Source organism: Fusarium subglutinans (assembly GCF_013396075.1).
Source record: "Fusarium subglutinans strain NRRL 66333 chromosome Unknown NRRL66333_c0000156, whole genome shotgun sequence".
NCBI classification, from domain to species: Eukaryota; Fungi; Ascomycota; class Sordariomycetes; order Hypocreales; family Nectriaceae; genus Fusarium; species Fusarium subglutinans.
In genome coordinates this window covers 641-19,611 of record NW_023502219.1, presented here as the reverse complement: position 1 = coordinate 19,611, position 18,971 = coordinate 641, and the positions used below count along the sequence as shown (strand labels likewise).

The 18,971-nt window shown below is 49.5% G+C and overlaps 6 protein-coding genes across 6 annotated transcripts; 4 read left to right on the top strand and 2 right to left on the bottom strand.

Moving 5' to 3' along the window:
- Positions 1 to 74: 74 nt before the first annotated feature.
- On the top strand, positions 75 to 3,712 carry FSUBG_9778 (transferase family; the record flags this gene model as incomplete). The annotated part of the gene is made up of 6 exons (XM_036688327.1): positions 75 to 216; positions 266 to 321; positions 376 to 795; positions 854 to 1,495; positions 1,545 to 2,000; positions 2,051 to 3,712. 6 exons carry the CDS (start codon positions 75 to 77, stop codon positions 3,710 to 3,712), a joined length of 3,378 nt encoding a protein of 1,125 aa, XP_036534714.1.
- Positions 3,713 to 5,158: 1,446 nt separating this feature from the next.
- FSUBG_9777 (uncharacterized protein) lies at positions 5,159 to 6,838 on the top strand (the record flags this gene model as incomplete). The annotated part of the gene is made up of 1 exon (XM_036688326.1): positions 5,159 to 6,838. One exon carries the CDS (start codon positions 5,159 to 5,161, stop codon positions 6,836 to 6,838), a length of 1,680 nt encoding a protein of 559 aa, XP_036534713.1.
- A 628-nt stretch (positions 6,839 to 7,466) lies between these two features.
- Positions 7,467 to 12,043, bottom strand: FSUBG_9776 (multidrug resistance; the record flags this gene model as incomplete). The annotated part of the gene is made up of 4 exons (XM_036688325.1): positions 7,467 to 8,094; positions 8,156 to 8,248; positions 8,307 to 11,725; positions 11,828 to 12,043. 4 exons carry the CDS (start codon positions 12,041 to 12,043, stop codon positions 7,467 to 7,469), a joined length of 4,356 nt encoding a protein of 1,451 aa, XP_036534712.1.
- Positions 12,044 to 12,717: 674 nt separating this feature from the next.
- Positions 12,718 to 14,489, top strand: FSUBG_9775 (major facilitator superfamily transporter; the record flags this gene model as incomplete). Its single annotated transcript, XM_036688324.1, has 5 exons — positions 12,718 to 13,346; positions 13,415 to 13,743; positions 13,786 to 13,871; positions 13,946 to 14,147; positions 14,200 to 14,489. The coding sequence occupies 5 exons, from the start codon at positions 12,718 to 12,720 to the stop codon at positions 14,487 to 14,489; spliced, it is 1,536 nt and encodes a 511-aa protein (XP_036534711.1).
- Positions 14,490 to 15,370: 881 nt separating this feature from the next.
- FSUBG_9774 (uncharacterized protein) lies at positions 15,371 to 16,627 on the top strand (the record flags this gene model as incomplete). The annotated part of the gene is made up of 1 exon (XM_036688323.1): positions 15,371 to 16,627. One exon carries the CDS (start codon positions 15,371 to 15,373, stop codon positions 16,625 to 16,627), a length of 1,257 nt encoding a protein of 418 aa, XP_036534710.1.
- Positions 16,628 to 17,062: 435 nt separating this feature from the next.
- Positions 17,063 to 18,281, bottom strand: FSUBG_9773 (uncharacterized protein; the record flags this gene model as incomplete). The annotated part of the gene is made up of 2 exons (XM_036688322.1): positions 17,063 to 18,036; positions 18,143 to 18,281. The coding sequence occupies 2 exons, from the start codon at positions 18,279 to 18,281 to the stop codon at positions 17,063 to 17,065; spliced, it is 1,113 nt and encodes a 370-aa protein (XP_036534709.1).
- Between the last annotated feature and the right edge of the window lie 690 nt (positions 18,282 to 18,971).

Sequence of the window (18,971 nt, the reverse complement as noted above, 5' to 3'; positions counted from 1 at the left end):
CAATTACATGCATTAGAAGACATTATATAAAGTAAATAAATTAGCTAAAGGAGACTAGATCAGTCTTATACGTGATGAGCTCCTTAAACATCTCTGATGGATTCCAAGATATTTCTGCGCGAGCTTTTGCGAATGCAGTTAATAAGACCGCTTGGTGGCTGTATAGCCAAATTGGGGAAAACAACGTTGTGCAGACAGCGGCTTACATTGGACCTCGTATGTAAAGAAAAATGATACTTGAAGACCCTGACCTTACTGACTACAGAAGATGACCTCCGGCACGTCCTGTTGACATATGCATGTGTCAAGGTCGGTTGCACTGTGAGTGAAATACGCCCCGTCTGAACCTAGTCGCATGTCTCTAATGCAATGGAGGCATTATTTTTGTCCCCTAGAAATAGCATCGAAGGTGCGCTCGCAGTGCTTGAAGCTGCAAAATGCAGCACCTGGGTCAAACCGTACGGGTATTCGTGTCCTCTGGCAGATGACATCCTGCAGAAGCGCAGTATAAAGGTGCTCATTCTCCCAGAACTAGACGAAATGCTCAATGCCGATCCAATCACGTTGTATCCATATGACAAGACCTTCGAAGAAGCTTCTGGGGACCCGTTCTGTTTACTTCATACCTCTGGGTCGACTGGCCTTCCGAAGCCGATTACGTGGTCGCACGGTCTTATCGGTACAATGGATGCTGTGCGGCTACTCCCACGCGTCGAAGGGGATGACGGGCTGTTGCCGTGGACAGACAATTGGAACGAGGGAGATAGAATATACTCGTCGTTTCCAATGAGCCACGTATTTCTACCCCACGATACAGCCTAGAGCATCCTTCTAACTGAAAATAACTTTACAGGGCGCCGGTATCATCATGAATATTCTCCTGCCGTCTCTCTTTGGTCTGCACTGTATCATGGGCCCTAAAGGTGTGGTGCCTAATATGGACCTAATTGAGTCACTTGCCGATCATGCAAATATCGCTATTTGGATCATGGTTCCGTCGTTAGTCGATGAGCTAGGCGAAACGCCGGATGTCTTAATCAAGCTGAAGCCGTCCAAATTCATCTGCGCTTCTGGTGGCCCGGTTAGCCCTATCCTCGGATCAAAGGGTAACGATGTGGTTCGAGTTTTAAATCTAACGGGCACTACAGAAGGCCTGTTCATCGGGAACCTGTGGATAGAAAGACAAGACTGGTACTATTTTTCCTTCCATCCATTTTCTGGGTTTGAGTTTAGGGAAGTAGAACCAGGCATCTATGAGCATTGGGTACATAGCAATACCCACTGGCCCCTATTTCAGGGCATCTTCCATACTTTACCAAACGAGGCGAGCATTAACCTCAAAGACCTCTATAGCAAACACCCTACCAAGCCGAATCTATGGGCATTTCAGGGTCGCAATGATGACATTGTTGTGTTATCTAATGGCTACAAGATATCGCCGTTGGAAACAGAGGCTTTGGTCAGCACGCACCCTGATATCAAGGGCTGTTTGATGGTAAAACGTCCCGTCTTGTGTGCTGCTCGAATGTCACTGACGTTTCTAGGTCGGAACAGGCAAGCGTCAGGCGGGTTTGCTCATTGAGCTTCAAGACTCAACTTCCAGGACCAACGAGGTGTTGGACAGTGTCTGGGCTGCAATTGAACGTGCCAATGCATTGTCTTTGCATAAAAATCAGGTGCAAAGGGATTACGTCGCATTTGCCGAGTTTGATAAGCCTTTTATCCGCACTGACAAGGGAACGATCGAGCGAAGAGCCACGCTCGAGGCATATGGTGATTTCATCGAACGCTTCTACAGTTCACGAATGGAAAAAGACCCCGAGTTTATAGCTATTGACACCAGCTCTATTGCTTCGGTCACAGATGGTGTCCGTCATATTTTAGATACTCTGTCACCTGCGGTTAAGGAGGCGGCACTTGACGACAACCTATTCGTTAAAGGCTTGACTCAATGCTGGTTTTCCGTGCTATCAAGTCTCTGTGAGCAGCTACCAAGCTTGGTGAGCTGTTGGCCCCACGGCATCTCTACGGCAGCCCTACACTCCGCCAGTTCTCTGCAATGTTGGTTCAGCTCGCAATCGGCATGCACAGGAAGACAAGCAACGAGGCATCTTCGGGTGAAGCGGCTACAGACGGTGCAGCCGAGATGTACCGGATGATAGATTTACACCGCGCGCGTCTGTCACAGAGAGTGAGCCCGTTTGATCAGATGAGCCCCAACATTTATCTAGGGATGAAGTTCTTCTACCGGCTCCGCAAGGGCGTGCGGTTTGAAGACGTCTTCGCACGATTGCAAACAGGGCTACGTCGTGCCATGGAAATCATTCCTGAGCTTGATGGCAAACTGATACCCTGCTCAGAGGATGAGATAGGGTATAAGAAGGGTAGTATGCGTATTACACTTCCTCCAGTGCCTTATACTTCGAAGACCAACCAAAGCGCCGAGTCATCTGGACCACGACAGCTTCGATACGAAGACCTTTCGGTGGTGCTCTCGTCCTTCGCTGAACTCCGTGCCGGTGGTTTTCTGTGTTCAAGCTTTGTAGACGACATTGTACTCGCTTCTCCGCTGGCGCCGTCACTGCCGGCCGACGTGTTCATGGCGCAGGCCAACTTCATCCATGGTGGTTGCATCTTGGCCATTGACTTTCACCACCAATGCTTTGATGGTACGGGAGCCATCATGGTGATGCGTATCTGGGGCGATTGTTGCCGTCATACGCAAGGCGAAGCCACGGCAACTTGCGACTGGCTGGACAAGCAGAGTATGAACCGCAGTATTCCGCAAATCCTCCACGAGTTGGAAGGATATGCAAAACCGGCTGATCAAGTAGACAAGAACGTATGGGGTTTCATCGACATCCCAGACCCGGCCGAGATAGAGAACGGGACTCAGGTCAAGAGCTTCATGAACGAGTCGACGCTCCCTCCGGCTCCATTCTTCCCTCGGAAGTTCGAATGGCCACCGACCCGCCCTACTCATGGCCGGCCCATGAAAGCATACACCTTTGTCATGTCGACAGAAATGGTCGAGAAGCTTTGGCGAGATGTGCTGGCTGACCCTACAGCTGAGGGCGTGACATCGGTCAGCGATATGATCCAAGCGTTCGTCTGGCGTTCAGCCATCAAAGCGCGTTATCATGTGGCGACTCATTTGCGCTGCGAGACCTTTGATGAAGATGAAATGGCCATAGTTGAGTTGCCTATCGATGTCAGACCCTATTTCTCAAAGCTGCTACCTGAGTCGTACATGGGTAATCTTGTCATCATCAACCGGCCGAGTATGCCTGTGGCAACGCTCTGTGGCACAGGCACAACAGTCGGGCAGGTTGCCCAGGTGTTCCGCGCCGCGGCGGTACACATCAAAACTTCATTAGTTCACGATGCATTCACGCTGCTGCAGTCGGTACCTGACTACACCAAGGTGACTACCGCGTGCATGGGGATGGACGGGATGCATTTTGCAGTTAACAACTTGATGCTTTTCCAAACAAGCGCTATCTCCTTTGGAGACGAGTTACTGGATGACGGCGGCGTGCCGGCAGCGATGCGCATACAGATGGATTCTATCAATGCGGCATTCCGGATGGCGGTTATACATCCACTGCGCGAGGACGGAGGTATCGAGTTTGTCGTTGGTATGCTGCCAGAAGAACTTGATGCGATACTAGCAGATGGCAAGTTTACTAGGTATTGCAGGCTTATAGGTTAACCTGAAGATAAAGTGTGACGGATTTCTAGGTTGTTTTGTAGGACTTTACTCTCTACTATTTGTATTTTGTGGGCGGAGGTGTGAAGAAGGTTACAAAACTGCCTTACGTCTTTGTCGGATGAGGGATTCAACTCCCTGGACTAAAGAATTTCCGGAAGGACTTCTAAGAGGTGGCTTTTTGGGACAGTATTACCAGTTTCAACAACTGTAGACATTAGAATAGTTCTCAGGGTCATATCTGCCGAGCTTCAACTTAACATAATGGCTTTCAGCTAACACTATGCATGCGTGTTCGTCTACACATCAAAGTCACTGTATTTTGGGAAGGTTGACGGTGCATAGCGTATTCTGTCTCACGTATCTTAAGTCATGTTAAGGGATAGCCTGATTTTGGGCTTGCAGTACTCTGACCCTGGGTGTTTCTGAGGCTGTCAATTTGAGCTGATGAACCCGACAGCTGTCAGATGACATCTACATCACATGCATTACTACAACTTACCTTGTAAATCAAGCACGTTGTTACATATTGGTCTTTGATTCGAGCTGTCAACTTCAGTAAGCTTCAGCAAGCTTCAGCTTATGATTGGTGCGACAGAGAATCGCGTCTAAATTGTGAACTATATGTATTATTTGCAGGTGAAACCGGTGGCTAAGGGTTTCAAATGATCATGCGGTACTTAAATTACTCGGCAGATGTGTCAAATACTTTCGCTCATTGTCTTGATTTGGTCACCGTGCTGGCGGGCGAATGAGTCATTTTTTAGGTTTTCATGATATCAGCCTTTGGCTGTAGCAATTGGTTAGTCAGTATAGTATAATATCTAAGTTATTAGCTAGATGTGTTATTTACAGTTAAGGCTCGTAGCTAAGAGCGTAAATCAGCAGACAGGACTTAGTTAACTTGGTCACTGGTTGGGAGTCACGTGGTCACCGGCGCCCCTTAGACTTTTGTTCGTGATTATGTCTCGGGCTGCACACAAATTCTTCAACCTCTCAACCTCACTTCATCATCATTTGATTCCTCCCAAATCACACAGTTCACAAACTGCAATCACTAGCAACTCCACCACCACACATCGCCTCTTTACGAGACTTCCATATTTGGTGTCGCACGATTGCCAGCTTTTGTTTCGTATTGCTTTCATCACACTTCTTTTTTAGCCCTCAATCGGGCCAGCTCATCACCACATCTTCGTCCCACGCCAGTTCTGAAGCGAAGCCCTTGCGATGAATCCAGCACCTATTCCCCATGTCAGCGTTGGCTGGCATCGGGTTTCATATCCTGTACTCGAAGCCTTACCTTGCAGGACTTTAGCCCAGCCACTGCCCCTCGGTTTGTATGACCTGAAAGGTGATATTGAAGAGGAAGGCCTTTGTACCCTCAAGGACTTCCATTTGTTATGCAGAGATAGCAGTGGACGTATTGCGAATGAGGTCAGACTCGAAATGAGAGGGAAGCCTGGCTCAACAAGTGCTAGGCCGACCGTTATTATGCTTGCCGACTGGTCAACCGAGAAGAGCGACTCTTTTACTCGCGCAGCTCAACACATGGCCACCTACTTAGGCAAGTTTTCCCGAATGATGATGTCTCCGATCTACGTTGAGATTGTTTCACGGGATCTTATCAAGACCAAGTACTATGGTCGAGTCAACGAGCCTGCTCTGTCTAGGGCGTGGGATACTGTCCGCGACCTCATATACGAACGACTTCAATCCCTCCCAACAACAAGAGGTTACCTAACATGCCTCGCCCTTCAGAAGTTTGGGGTCAATCCCCTCATCAATGCGAACCCAGCAACAGTCTACATCTCAATGGACCACCGCTCAGATGAGACAAGTTGGTATGGCGTTGTTTCGGCCGTCAAGGACGTCCTTGATCACCTAGGAGGATGGGAGCATGTCCAGATTCACATCGAACATAATCTGAACTGGCTAAGTACTTACGAACCGTTACCCTTAGATCCAAGCAAGAGAGCCAAGGGCGAAGCCGCAAACAAACGCATCAAGGGTGACTACAACAAGACAGTACAGATTGGCGATGACTTCAGCCCTTCGCGCTATATCCTGGAAGGTGATCAGAAGCATAATTCTGGCTTTGGGACGCTAGGTTGTTTTATTCAGATCAAGAGAAAGTCTGATCCTCAATGGCGTACCTGTGCCCTTACAAATCACCATGTTGTCAGAGCTGCTTTTGATGGATTTGCCTTCCTTACGGGACCCGATGGCGAGATTCAGAAACTACCGCCACCAGAGGGCAGCGACCTTCGGAAAGTTGACTTCGATGGCTACAACGCATCTTCAAAGCTCAGTCATGAGGTTGCCAGTTTCGAAAGCCCATCCCGAGCCAAGCATAATTTCACTATGGGTGTCATCGATGAAGACATTGACGGGTTCCGCAATAGACTCAGCCTGAAGGAAGAAGAACTTCGCGCTTCCAAGCATAAAAAGGCCATAAGAGAGTCGATCCGTGAGCTTAAAGCTCAAATCGCTAGTATGGAGACCGAAAAGAAAGCAAAAGAAGCTTTCATCAAGCAGGACAAACAGGTTCTCGGCAATTTAATTGCTTCTTCAGGCTTCAGACGCCAGGTTGGTAGCAGGAGGATGGATTGGGCGTTGATTGAGCTTGACCCATCTCGACGTTGGTCTAACGATCTCCCCGAATTAAAAGTCTGGCTATCGAAGTACGAAGACCCAACGGCGGCCCCGTATGCATTGGGGACTCCCATACAGCCAAGAAGCGAAGGGAAGTCAGCAGAGGGCCCATGGGAACTCGGTCATATCTTCAAAATGGGAACTACTACTGGAGCAACAACTGGAAAATGGTGGTGGGAGAAGCAGAGGGTCACCATAGAACATGACGCCTATCTTGGGGAGGCGCGTCTTGTGACTGATGAGTTCGTCTATGGGCCAAGGGAGGATATCAACCCTATCACCAAGCTGTGTGCCCACGGAGACTCAGGCTCAGTAATCTTCGACAATGACGGTGGGATTGTTGCCTTGCTGTTTAGAGGACACAAACATAACGACACCTACGACGATGGCTATGGGTATGTCACTCCCATTGAACATGTCTTTGATGACATCAAGGACTTTACGGATATCACAAACATTCGAATTGCCGAATGAAGCTTCTTTCCGTATACTGGACGGCGAGAGAAGACATAGGAGGCGATGATTAAACTGCGGAAAGGGGACATTTATGCTTTGCTCGTTCAATGGTTTCTTGGGAGCTCGGAAGTATGGAGATATGGCTTAATCGTTGGCGTTCCTTTATCAATTTATATATTATGAATCTGTAATAATGCGGACTACATATGGGCCATGAATCCTCTCCTCCAGCTTCATATCAATGGAATTAGTTAGTCACGACGACATCAGAACGGTCCTGGGACCAATGTTTGACTAGTGAGTACTAGCTGCGTCATAGCGCCGGCAGATGGACTTGATAAGCAAGAACCTCCGGACCTGCCTAGCTCGGTATGGCGCATAGTGAATGACATTCGATCAATCTCGTACCGGTAAAAGGAAGAGGCTTAGGAGCAAGGCCAGGTAAATTGACGACGCGTACGTTTGCACAGACACTCTACACAAAAGATGATCAGCTTCTCAATTCGGAAACATACGGTGCATATCAGCATTAGTTCTGTAGCGCGCGGAACAAACTGCCGAAGGGAGGATCCCCCTCGTGCTATTATCAGAACAAAGATGGGTCTTATGGTCTTTATTCAGTGACCGACCTATCTTGAATCCCCCTTCATCCTCCAGCTGCCATGAGACTTGCAAACCACGATTCATCGACTCTTGACAGCGCCCGAGGGTCGCCATCCTCTACAATTCTTCCGCGATCCAAGACAAGGACTCTGTCGCAAAACTCAGACACAATGTGCAGTCGATGGGCAACCATAACTATAGTGCAACCAGCAAACTCCCTCTCAATTATTGCAAGCATGTTTCGCTCGGTGTCAGCATCGACCGAGCTGGTAAACTCATCCAGCAGGAGTACACAACTACTCGATGTTCTCCGCTTAAGTACTGCTCGAGCAATGTTAAAGACCTGCCTTTGCCCTTGACTCAATGAAGATTCTGAAAGAACACTGCCGAGCCCACCCTGTGAGTCGACCATGTTCCAGAGGCCAGTTGCTTGCAGAACTTCGCGACACTGCTCTGTCGTCGCTAACCCAAGCGGATCTAGATTTTCCATAACCGTACTGCCCATTGATAAGAATACTGGGTCCTGAGGGACGGTTATTATTCTTTCTCGTAGCGTCTGAGGACTTATAGACAACAGAGGGACACCGTCAATGGACAGCATGTACTCGACATTATCCTTTTGCACAGGTTCTAACAGAGCGAGAAGGAGGAGAATGAGAGAAGACTTTCCGCTGCCATGCCCTTAGGTCAGCAAGAGTGTCTTGGAACTCTGTGCGGTGTTGAGACACAAACCTTCCTGTACGACCGCACAAGGCTATCCTCTCACCTGCTCGGATCGAGACGTCGATTCCTTGCAGGGCGTATTCCTCAGCACCACCACTGGATCTATATTGTGAGCCAGAGTTACCAATGCTTTCTCAGAGAGCTTCGGCCAGAAACTTACTTGTATGTCGCCCAAACTCCTCGGACTTCGATGGCTCCTTTCGATGGCCACTGCTGATCAAGTCTTATATCACCATGCAAACTACTTTCCGTCCCAGTCTTGGTAGTAAAATTCCGGAGCCGAGCTACAGCTCCAATAGAGGTCTCCAGCGCAGCGTAGAACCGCACAATATCGCTCAACGACTGACTCAACATCATCAGCGTGACGAGAGACGCACCGGAAAGACTTGAACTAGACCGAAGCTGAGTTATCAAACCTACGAGAGCCGTTGCCGTGACAGCAACGACCGCGTTTAAGGTCAGGTATAGCCAGCGCTGTACCATTGAAAGTAGATACATCGGTCTCTGGGACTGGTCCAGCAATCGGTGATTATGCTTGATGCTTTCTCCCGTCCAGCCTAACGCACGAATGGTGGCGATGCCTCTCGACGTATCTAGAAAATGTGTGTATAACGGACTCTTGGCCTCGAGGTCTAGTAGTCGAAGCTGCCGAGACGTTCGGAGGTAGAACCGTTGTATCAACCATAAGATTAGTATCATAGCTGGGTAAGTAAGTCCTAGCCACGGTGATGACGACGCTATAAGGACACCCATTCCAATAACGCCAAAGACATCCAGCACCACGTTGGCTACAGCCATAGGGAGCTCATTATCAATGATGGTTATATCTTGGGAAAAGTAGTTGGTGATGGTGCCAGTGTCCGTTGTCGTCAGCAGTTGCAACGGTGCGTTGATGACAGTCTCCAACGCCCTCTGGTGCAGCACCGAGCCACTGAGACGGATGAAAGGGCCCAGAACCAGCACCACAGCAGCCATGAAGGATATCAAGGCTAGTACCTGGAGCATTCCATAGATACCGATGTAGTAGGCCTGAGAGTGTATTTGTGCCATGCCTCTCTGTGGCCGAGCCGCATCGTCAGCCCAGAAAGTGAGCCATATGCGTGGGAAGTTGTTGAGGAAGCCATTGCATACGCAAGCGAAAGCGAAGGCGACAACTGGAATCAAGCCGATGGTACGTATGTAATAGCCAAAGACGCTCCCGTCACCCAGTTTTCGGGCCGCTGCTTCTTCCACTGTCATTGCTCCAGCTGGTAGTGAGTAGGGAGGTGCTGGCTCTTGTGCACTTTCAAGCGCCTCAGTCGAAGTTGACTCTGAATCGGAACCTGGATCAGTGTTTGGAAGCACATTTGTGTCGGCCGTGGGTTTCTCTTCAGACACTTCTCCTTTACTGCTGACTGTTATGATATGGTCCGCAGCTTGAGAGTGTCGAAGGTTGTGTGTGCACATAATAACAGTGGCGCCACGACGACGGAGCATTCCATCTCGTCCAAAGACATGTCGAAAAATATGATCAGTTGTTCTGGCATCCAGACCGCTGAGTACATCATCAAAGATCAAGAGTTTGGTATCTACAAGGTATAGGGCCCTTGCAATCGCCACTCGTTGCCGCTGTCCGCCGCTCAAGGCAATACCACTACTTCCAACCATTGTGCTATCGCCCTGAGGGAGGTTTACGATGTCGTGGTCGAGCATGGCAGCATTTATAACGGAAGTGTAGAGCTTATCGTCAAAGTGGCTATCCCCAATGATGTTGTCTCTGATGGAGGTATTTGTCAGAAATGGCTGTTGATCACAGTAGCCAATGACTCTGGAACGGAGTATAGTCGTGGATCCAGTCGCAAACGGGACTTCGCCGAGAATGGCTTTGCATAGAGTGGATTTTCCACTGGCAACAGGACCAACAACAGCTGTGAGACGTGATGTTGGAATGCTTATGTTGACATGTGTGAGAACAGTAACGCTCTCGTGGTAGCTGAAGCTGCCGTCCTTGATCACGATGTGAGGAGTGCCTTTCCCTGGATGAGTCTCCATCTCGATGCAGCTTCCGCTAGTTTCCGAGACAGAAGGTGGAGAAGGAGACGGAGTCATACACGTGGTTGACATCATACCATGATCGAGATGACGATACTCAAACCTTGAGTCGCGTTCCAGATACGTCTGGACCCGTTGAAGGCATGTTAGAGCTCCAAGGAACTGAGGGATCTTCTGAAAGATTATCATAAGAGGCGACGCGAGAAGGGTAAGGTAGGAGATGGAAACAAAGATGGATGTCGTGTTGAGCGTTTTGGTAGCCACCGCAAAAGTGATAACGGGAGATAAGGTCATGGGAACCTGCGAGACTGTGGCCGCTGCAGCAAGAAGCATACGCCATTGGCCACCGACCTCAATCTCTCTTACACGCAGTCTCTGCACACAAGATTCGATTGGCTTTGTCATGCCAGACATCTTTACCAGCTTCATCTGTGCAATAGCAGCCGCAGTGACATTAACTCTCGTCTCGATGGCTTCCATCCACGCCTTTTGACGTGGCCCAAGGAGTTTGCCTATCCCGAACGCTGTGAGAGTTGAGATTGCAACTACACCAAGGGAGGCAGCGAATGCAGCGCCGAGCTCTCGCTGGAGTAGCCAGCAAGAAAGAGCAATCTGGATTGTGTTGGCCCAGTATTCATGGAGGTCGAGGATGCCTCTTGTGATACGCTCCACGTCGGTGCTCATCAACGTGAGGGCGCCGGAATCGCCTTCCGTGGGCATTTTAAGCTCTGTGGTCTTTTCATACACGGCGAGCACAAGAATGCCTCGAACCATGATGACGAAACGCTCCTGGAAGTACCAGTATAATGCAGTTGAGAACGCAATGGCGCCGTAAGTCAGAGCTGTCGCGCCAATGAGTCCATATCCATGACTCTTATTTTGGTTATCGTTTTCTAGGTAGTGCAGAAGGGCGTGGATGAGAAATGGTTGGCACATGCTGGCAGCGAGGAGCGCTGCACGGGGAATGATGGGTGGTAATAAGTGGATAGCTAGGATCTGCAGCAGTAAACGTGCTAGACCATACTTTTGAGTCTTGTATGGATTATTCCGAACTCTCTTAACAAGATGGTGGTGTGTCTCAGCTTCAAGTGCTCTGTCGAGGGGGTACAGACTCTCCAGCGTCAGGATAACACGATAGCCTTTCATGAACAACGTGTTCAGCCAAAAGAAGACGCCAAGATTCCAAATACCACTCGTCTCCTCAGGGCTATGCTGCTTCATGTCCCAGCCCAGCCATTTCTCTTTCTGTTGAGATTCCAGGTAAATCATGAGAGCTTTGAGGATAGTGGCGGTTGTCAATACAGAAGCATATTTCTGGTCCAGCCCCAATGGAGTTAGAAGCCAGGCTGTCCGTGTCCGAGCAACATCAAATAATAGCGTGACGGAGAGGTAGGCAGCGATGGCTGTTGAAGGTCGCGGGGCCCTCGAATGCTCAATCCATGACAGCGCGATAAGAAGCAGGGCTGCAATGAAAGCAAGGGAGGCAGTAGCCAAAGAACGTCCTGAAGTGAACTGAGAAGAGTTTTGTCCCAGAATGATGAGGACAAGCTGCAAGATAGTCAAGCCTATTGAAAGAGCCTACACCACGACGAAAAAAACCCTCCGTTAGTGACAGATACGATATGGATTGACCAAAGTGGCGGTACATACCAGCTTCGTCCACTGAACTGCCGAAGGGCCGACAATTGGGCGACGGCGGCGACAGAGTGTCAAAATACGAGGGAAGCCAAGACAGATGAAGGCAGCAGCTGGTACAATCACAAAGACGACATCTTCAAATGCAACGGTAAAGTCAAAGTTGCCTCTACAGCCACGCACAGCAGGCCCCAGCGAGTCATCGTTGAGACAGCCGCTAACAGACGACATGGTCCGTTGGTGTCAGTGGTGACTGCAGTACCACTGAGCTGATGCTGATACTGATACCTCAGGTCTGCCGGGGAAGTAAGAAAGGATTGTTGCCCTGGAAATCCGAGGTTATCACGGGTGTATTGTTTATCTAATGACTCTGCATGATGCATAGTGCGGCACAGCTGAATGGGGATCTGCATGTTGGTTGAATGCCTGTCTAAACCTACCGTGCCCTGTTTTCCCCGCTCGCCTGTATCACACTCACACTGTGCTGCACTTCCTTGCTGCGGCAGATAAGACAGCGCAAACACGCCACCGAATCCTACCAAAAGTCCCTAACACTCCTATAATAGTAGGGATCGCCAAATCTCTCCGCCTGCGACAAACAACCTGAAGGACCAACACGACTTTGCTTTGACTCAGATTACTGTGCTTTTGCATTGCATTGCAGCGATACGAGAATACTACGTCATTACGCGGTTCTTTTCTCTTCCCAACGCCGCTTCAGCACCTCGACTCCTGTTGGGCCCCATCTTTGGCGAAAACGCGCTCAGCTGTTGTTTTGCGTGCGGATAATCAGCCTAGCTAACATTGAACAAACACTGTTCTCCCGACGCAGCCAGCATCTATCGTATTTCAATTGCTATCGACGTGTTCTGCATGAAAGAGAATTCCTGTGACTAGCCTGCGCCATGGACAACGTTCAGCACAGTGTCTCCGAATCGACACCGCTCCTACAGCCCGACCTCAATGGTAGCGCCCTAACTAGAAGCCCTCCCGCAAAGGACAGGGTCATTCAGTGGCGGACGGCATGGCAGTGTCACTTTTCCCAGTGGTCAGCCCTCTACATCTGCAGTCTGTTCATCCTGCTTGTCGACGTCCCCAACTTTCTAAGCGAAGTCCCCAAGCTGCGTATGCTCGAGCTTGGTCTCTGCCGCGATTACTACGCTGCCACTGACCCAAGTGTCATCGGCCACGATGGCTCCATTCCTGAGCATCTTTGCAAGGTCCATGAAATTCAAAGTGCTCTGGCAAAGATGAGAGGTATTCTCGGCATGATTGAGGGTATCCCTGGTCTCATACTCGCTATCCCCTATGGTGTCCTGGCCGATAGTAAGGGCCGCCGGTTGGTAACAGGTCTCAGTCTACTGGGCTTTGTCCTCAGAGACATCTGGGCTTTTAGTGTACTTTATTTTCACCAAGTATTTCCTGTCCGTGCTGTCTATGCTGCACCGGCTTTCTTGGTACTGGGAGGAGGTTCTACTGTTATCAGTCCTATGATCATGGCCATCATTGCTGCTGCAATTCCGGAAGCATCAAGGTATGTACACTATCACAAGGACGACACTTTTGATTACTGTAAACTGGATACTGATCAAACTTTTATAGAACAAGGGCTTTCTTCTGGGTGCAGGTTGTCCTTCTCATCACTGAGCTAATTGCGCCACCACTTGGTGCAATTCTCATGAAGGCACTGGGGCCGCATTTTGCTTTCCTCACAGCCGTTCCACTTGAAGCTCTGGCGTTTGTGGTGCTCGGATTTATCCCCAACACAAAGTCCTCAGATAGTGCCCCAAGTGACATAGAGGTCACGGAGGGAGAGGAAGCCCCATCAGCCAATGACGTATGTGAGGAAACCATGAACGATGAAAACCCTTCAAAGAACAAGGTTCTGCAGGCTCTAACACACCTTTCACACGATGTTCGTCATGGCGCTCGTACGTTAGGTAGTCATAAAAGTCTTCTGGTGGGCCTGCTAGCACTGGTCGTTGCAAAGATGGCTCGGCCCATGCTAGAACTCATCTTGCAATACATGTCTGTGAGATTTGGATGGCCACTAGCCAAGGTACGTCCTCTCCAGATCAGGAAGATGACAAACATCTCCATAATGCTCTCCCGATCACTAATTTTAGGTTCTAGACGGCGTTGTTGCTCTCTATCCAAGCCGCCGCCCAGATTCTACTCTTCGCTGGAGTCCTACCGCAAGTCAATGTCTGGCTCATCAGCAGAATGAAGACATCTTCTGCTGCGAATCTCGCTCTGACTCGAGTGTCAATCATCATCCTTGCCGTTGGTTCGCTCTGCATGGGTATTGCCACTGCTGTTCCGGCGTTTATAATTGGTATGTACGGATACAGCATTATCTATGTTCGGACAAACTAACCGATAGTCAGCCTTCTTTGGCTACACGCTTGGCAATGGCTTTTCATCTGCGCTACGATCTCTCCTAACAACCATGGTACATCCCGATCATCTGTCACTCTTATTCACTGCAATCGCCGTGTTCGAGGGTATCTCAACTATTGGCGCCTCACCACTCCTTGGACTGTCATTTTCAGTCGGCTTGGACATTGGGGGTATGGCTGTGAGCCTGCCATTCTTTGTTGCTTCCGTTCTCTATACTCTTGCTGCGGTGCTACTTGTTAGTGGCATGTCTACAGAGTCTTGCTCAACCGAAGCATAGCGTTGAATTTAGTGTTGATCTTCGCCATGCTGCGAGAATGCATTGTACAAAATCGTTTGGAACGTGAATTCTTGGAGCTACAATAATCATATATCCTAGGTGGATATGCCAAGTCAATACATAAAAAAGTAGTCAGGTAGTTCCAAGTCGGCCTCACCAAAAACAATGCCATTTGCCCCGTACTGGAATCGAACCAGTGATCTTATCATGTCGTGTCTATTTACTAGTGATACGCTTTACCACTGAGCCAACAGGGCTTCAAAGTCGACATGCTCGGCTCGACAAGTTGGATCATCGAGCGCCCAGTTCGCACAGTCTCGGAGACCGGCATCGTCTTCAGAATCTTGGACGTAACGAATAAATGGGCCAGCCGCTCTGGTACACGGGGAAGGGTTGCTCTTTGGTGCAGAATGTAACCTCGGTTGCTTATCACGCAGATCGTTGTGGCAACTCTTGTCCCCGCAAAGATAACATACATGCCCAAATCTGGAAATGATTGACCCCCGATCTAGAAATGATTTCCTCGCCATCTCAGCGCTGTAGTCATCTTAGTAAGGCTTGTTTCAACGACCGACCTGTGCATGGGCTTTCCAAATGCTCGCCCGTCAGTCCAAAACACAAGGCATGAGTAAAACGATGCGTGAGTGAGTAAGATGACTGTGCATCATCCGGCTTGTACCACCATGTCTAGAAATGATTTTCATCTAACAAAATATGCAATATGAGGACACTTTGATAGTTGAGTCAAGAGGCAGCATAGATATAACTATAAAGACGAAAGAAAGAACCAAACATCTTGGCAACTCAAACAACATTCAAACACTTAACTTTCTCTCTTCTTGATACAGACACACAACTATTTCTCAATTCTTACTTACAACATGGCAGCTGCAGCAGTCCAGACTTACACTCCCGCGTCATACGACCACCGCGCCGTCGATGCCATGACGGACGTCGACGTGGCCGCGCTGCGACTCCAGGAACTCAATGGCCTTGATCACATGAAGTCCTGCATCAGAGATGTCTTCATGAAGCACGGCGTCGACAAGGTATTCGGTGTTGGTCTCCTCCACCGCCACTATGACGTTGCCCCCAACGAGAAGATCATCGAGCTCGGCCCAGTCTCCTCACCCTGGGTTGTAGGTGACGACGAAGTCATCACTGGCGGCGCAGTCCTCCCTCACACCTGGCGCGTCTTCGATGGAGAGCTTAAGCCCACAGAGTTCAAGTTCGTGCCACAGCGTGAGCTCTCCAACGTCGATCGACCAGTCTTCCCAGCTGCTTTTGTTAAGGAGCTCATCGGCGTGCTGCAAGAGACAGGCCTCGATGAAGTTCTGGGCGTGAGCCTGTATGAGGCCGGCGACCCTGATAACGAGACCATGGAAGTGACCTACGGCCGCAGCAGCATCGTTATTCCTTCTACAGGTCTTATCGGCTCCAAGGTCATTGGACCACAGGGTTTTGACGCATTCCAAGCTGCCTGGACTTTCAGCAAGAAGGAGGGCGAGGATATTGTTGCCCACCATGGCATCTGCGCTGCAATGGGGGTTGACGATGGTGTCACAGCTCGTCATGGAATCTGTGCTGCAAAGGCTGCTGATGAGGGGGTTACCGCTCGCCATGGTATTTGTGCAGCTAAGATGAACGATGGTGTCAAAGCTCTACACGGTATCTGTGCAGCTAAGGCTGAAAATGGTTTCGAGGCCCGTCACGGCATTTGCGCCGCAAAGGCCAGTACTGACGGAGTTACCTCTCGTCACGGTATCTGTGCTGCTAAAGTGGCTGATGACGGTATGAAAGCTCGTCACGGCATCTGCGCGGTAAAAGCCGACGATGGTTTCACAGCACGCCACGGAATTTGTGCTGCTAAGGCCTCCAAGGATGGTATCAACGCTCGACACGGTATTTGCGCCGCCAAAGCGGCTGAAGACGGCATGACAGCTCGTCATGGTATCTGCGCTGCAAAGGCTGCTGAGGGTATCAAGGCGTACCACGGTATCTGTGCGGCCAAGTCAATGGGAGGCGGTGTCAAGGCTCACCACGGCATTTGCGCTGCCAAGGTTGCCGACGAGGGAATGACTGCTCGCCACGGTATCTGTGCCGCACGTCTTGCTAATGGAGATGTAATGAAGGTTTAAGATGGTAGCTACACTCTGTTGTTCTGCTGTCATACTGCGAGGTGGGGAGGAGTGAGGTACTGGTGGCTTCAGAAGCACGCAAATCAAGATAGTCCTGGTCTGAACTTTCTTGAACTTTAAACATAAATACGAATCTCCTTAAGTTATATTAACTAATTGTAACCTATGATTTGTGTGAACTCGAGGGTTTTCATTTTGCTCGCGTGACCTCTTGATATATCTCACAGATATTTGGCGCCACTAGCAGTCTTTCTTACAAGACGTATAGACAAACATAAAATATATCGTTTCCACCCTCGGATACTGGGTTTTCTAAATGCTTTGTTCAGAAGCTACGTCTCCCTGATGGGATAAATAGTAATGTAGGAGCGCGGTAAAGGATCTTGGAGGGTTGCATCCTGAGAGCTCCAATAGGAATGTCCAAAGGTTTGGAAGCTAATTCCAATGACCAATTTCATTAGCTGTGCCTGTTTGGACTCTGGAATAAAAGCGCGGACTCACCTGTGATAAGAGTTCGCTCTTATGAGACGTAATTCTAACCCCTGGCCAATTCATTTCATCCTCCTTCAGTCGCTGATGCTGTTCTAGTACCATCAGCGCTCCGCTGTCAATGGCTCGCTGGAATTCGACGCTGTAAAGATGCTCCGCGGCTTTGAAAACCTCGGCTTGATAGATTTGGCTCTCATGATGCGGCCAGGTTTCGGCGCTGGCATTAATGGTCCTAAGAACGGAATCGAGGCCACGAATCCTACTAACTCTCTGCATATCATGGGCTCGGGACATGACTTCAAATGAGCTTGTGTAGTAAGCCTTTACGACCGAGTCGAAGTCGCGAAACCCGAGCGACTTAGCGCAATCGACAATGTAGGCGATCTTGCGCTCCATGGTCAATGAACAAGGGGGGGCAGATAGGTCATTTAGTTCTGGCGCGTCACTCAGCGGGTGCAATGAAGGCCTGCGACTCGCATCAGGTACGGCGAGAACCTCGTTAATTTCGGTAGTTGGTGTCATCAAAAGAGATTCTGTCGATGGCTCTAAGCCACGGCGGGCTGAGGTGTACGTAAAATCTCTATTCGAGGCATGATCGCCGGTCAGGTCCTGAGTTTGCAACGGTGCCATGCCTGCGGCGGAAAAGGGCGTTGTGATGTGACCGAGTGAAAGCGAACCCTCAGACAATGCGCTGTGTTCCTGGGCATTCCAAAAGCTTCCCAGGTGACCATTGGACTTTGTAAAGAGATTCTCTATGTGGTCAAAATGGGGTAGCATGTTTTCCTCGGTCGAATTCAGATCCGAAGGTGCAGACACTGGTATAGGGTGAGGTGTCGTTTTTGGAACGACGGATCGGGAGTTAAAGTTTGCATATTCTAGTTGCAGCTCCAGGTCTTCGATGCGCTTCTTGAGTTTTTGTCCTGTGCTTTATCATTTAATGATTCTACCCTTTTGCAGGCGGATGAGAACATGGCCCGATGAGAGCGATGCTGCAAGGTTGATATGGAAATGTTGGAAGTGACTGACTATGCTTTCTCTGGGCGATGCGATTCTGTGTCTTTCGTCTATCTATAGTGTCCGCCAGATTCTGCAGTGGAACATTGCTGTCATCCGCGTCCGACAGTGTCTGTTCGGAAAGACCTGACTGTGATCCAAAAACTGACATGTTGACATCGGCAAGGTATGTTAGTCGTCAATTTGTAGGTACGCAGTTCGTCGACCTAGACTGATTGGTAAGGCGCCTCTTTCTGTCAGCGACTTTACTCTCAATTTGAACCCAGCTGAACTGCTTACGGCTTCCACTCCAGATACAAGATCAGTCGTTATGATTGCCTCACCAAGAACGGCTCACTGCTTACTGCATGGCCGACAAGCCGACGCGCCAACACTAATGCACGGGCCGTGCCTCGTCCAAAAGTTCCCTAGCCGTAGATTGGCCACTGTAGGAGCCGAGGCCAGTGCGGGATAAAAATACAGGGCAACGGCGCCGTACAAATCAAGATACCCTTGCAGCATCTCCACTTGTGACGTCCCTTCAGGCTTACAGCTAGCTAAAATCGGCAAAATGGAGGCAGTGTGAACACTGTGGCGTACAAGGGTTCTCAGTGCTTAAAGGGCCTATCGTACTTATGCATTGTTTTCGCGCCGTGCAGGAGCATGTTCCTTCAGCTGCCACATTCCTAAATGAGCCATCGGTTATAGATAGCTGAAACTTGGTCTTATCTCTCCGTCTACGTCATATATCAGATTTATAGCGACGGATAAGGACACTGATGCCAAGTTCCGTCTCCTGATAAAGGCTCCCAGCGATAAGTTTTAGCTATGAATAACATAACTGGACACTGATTGGCTTATG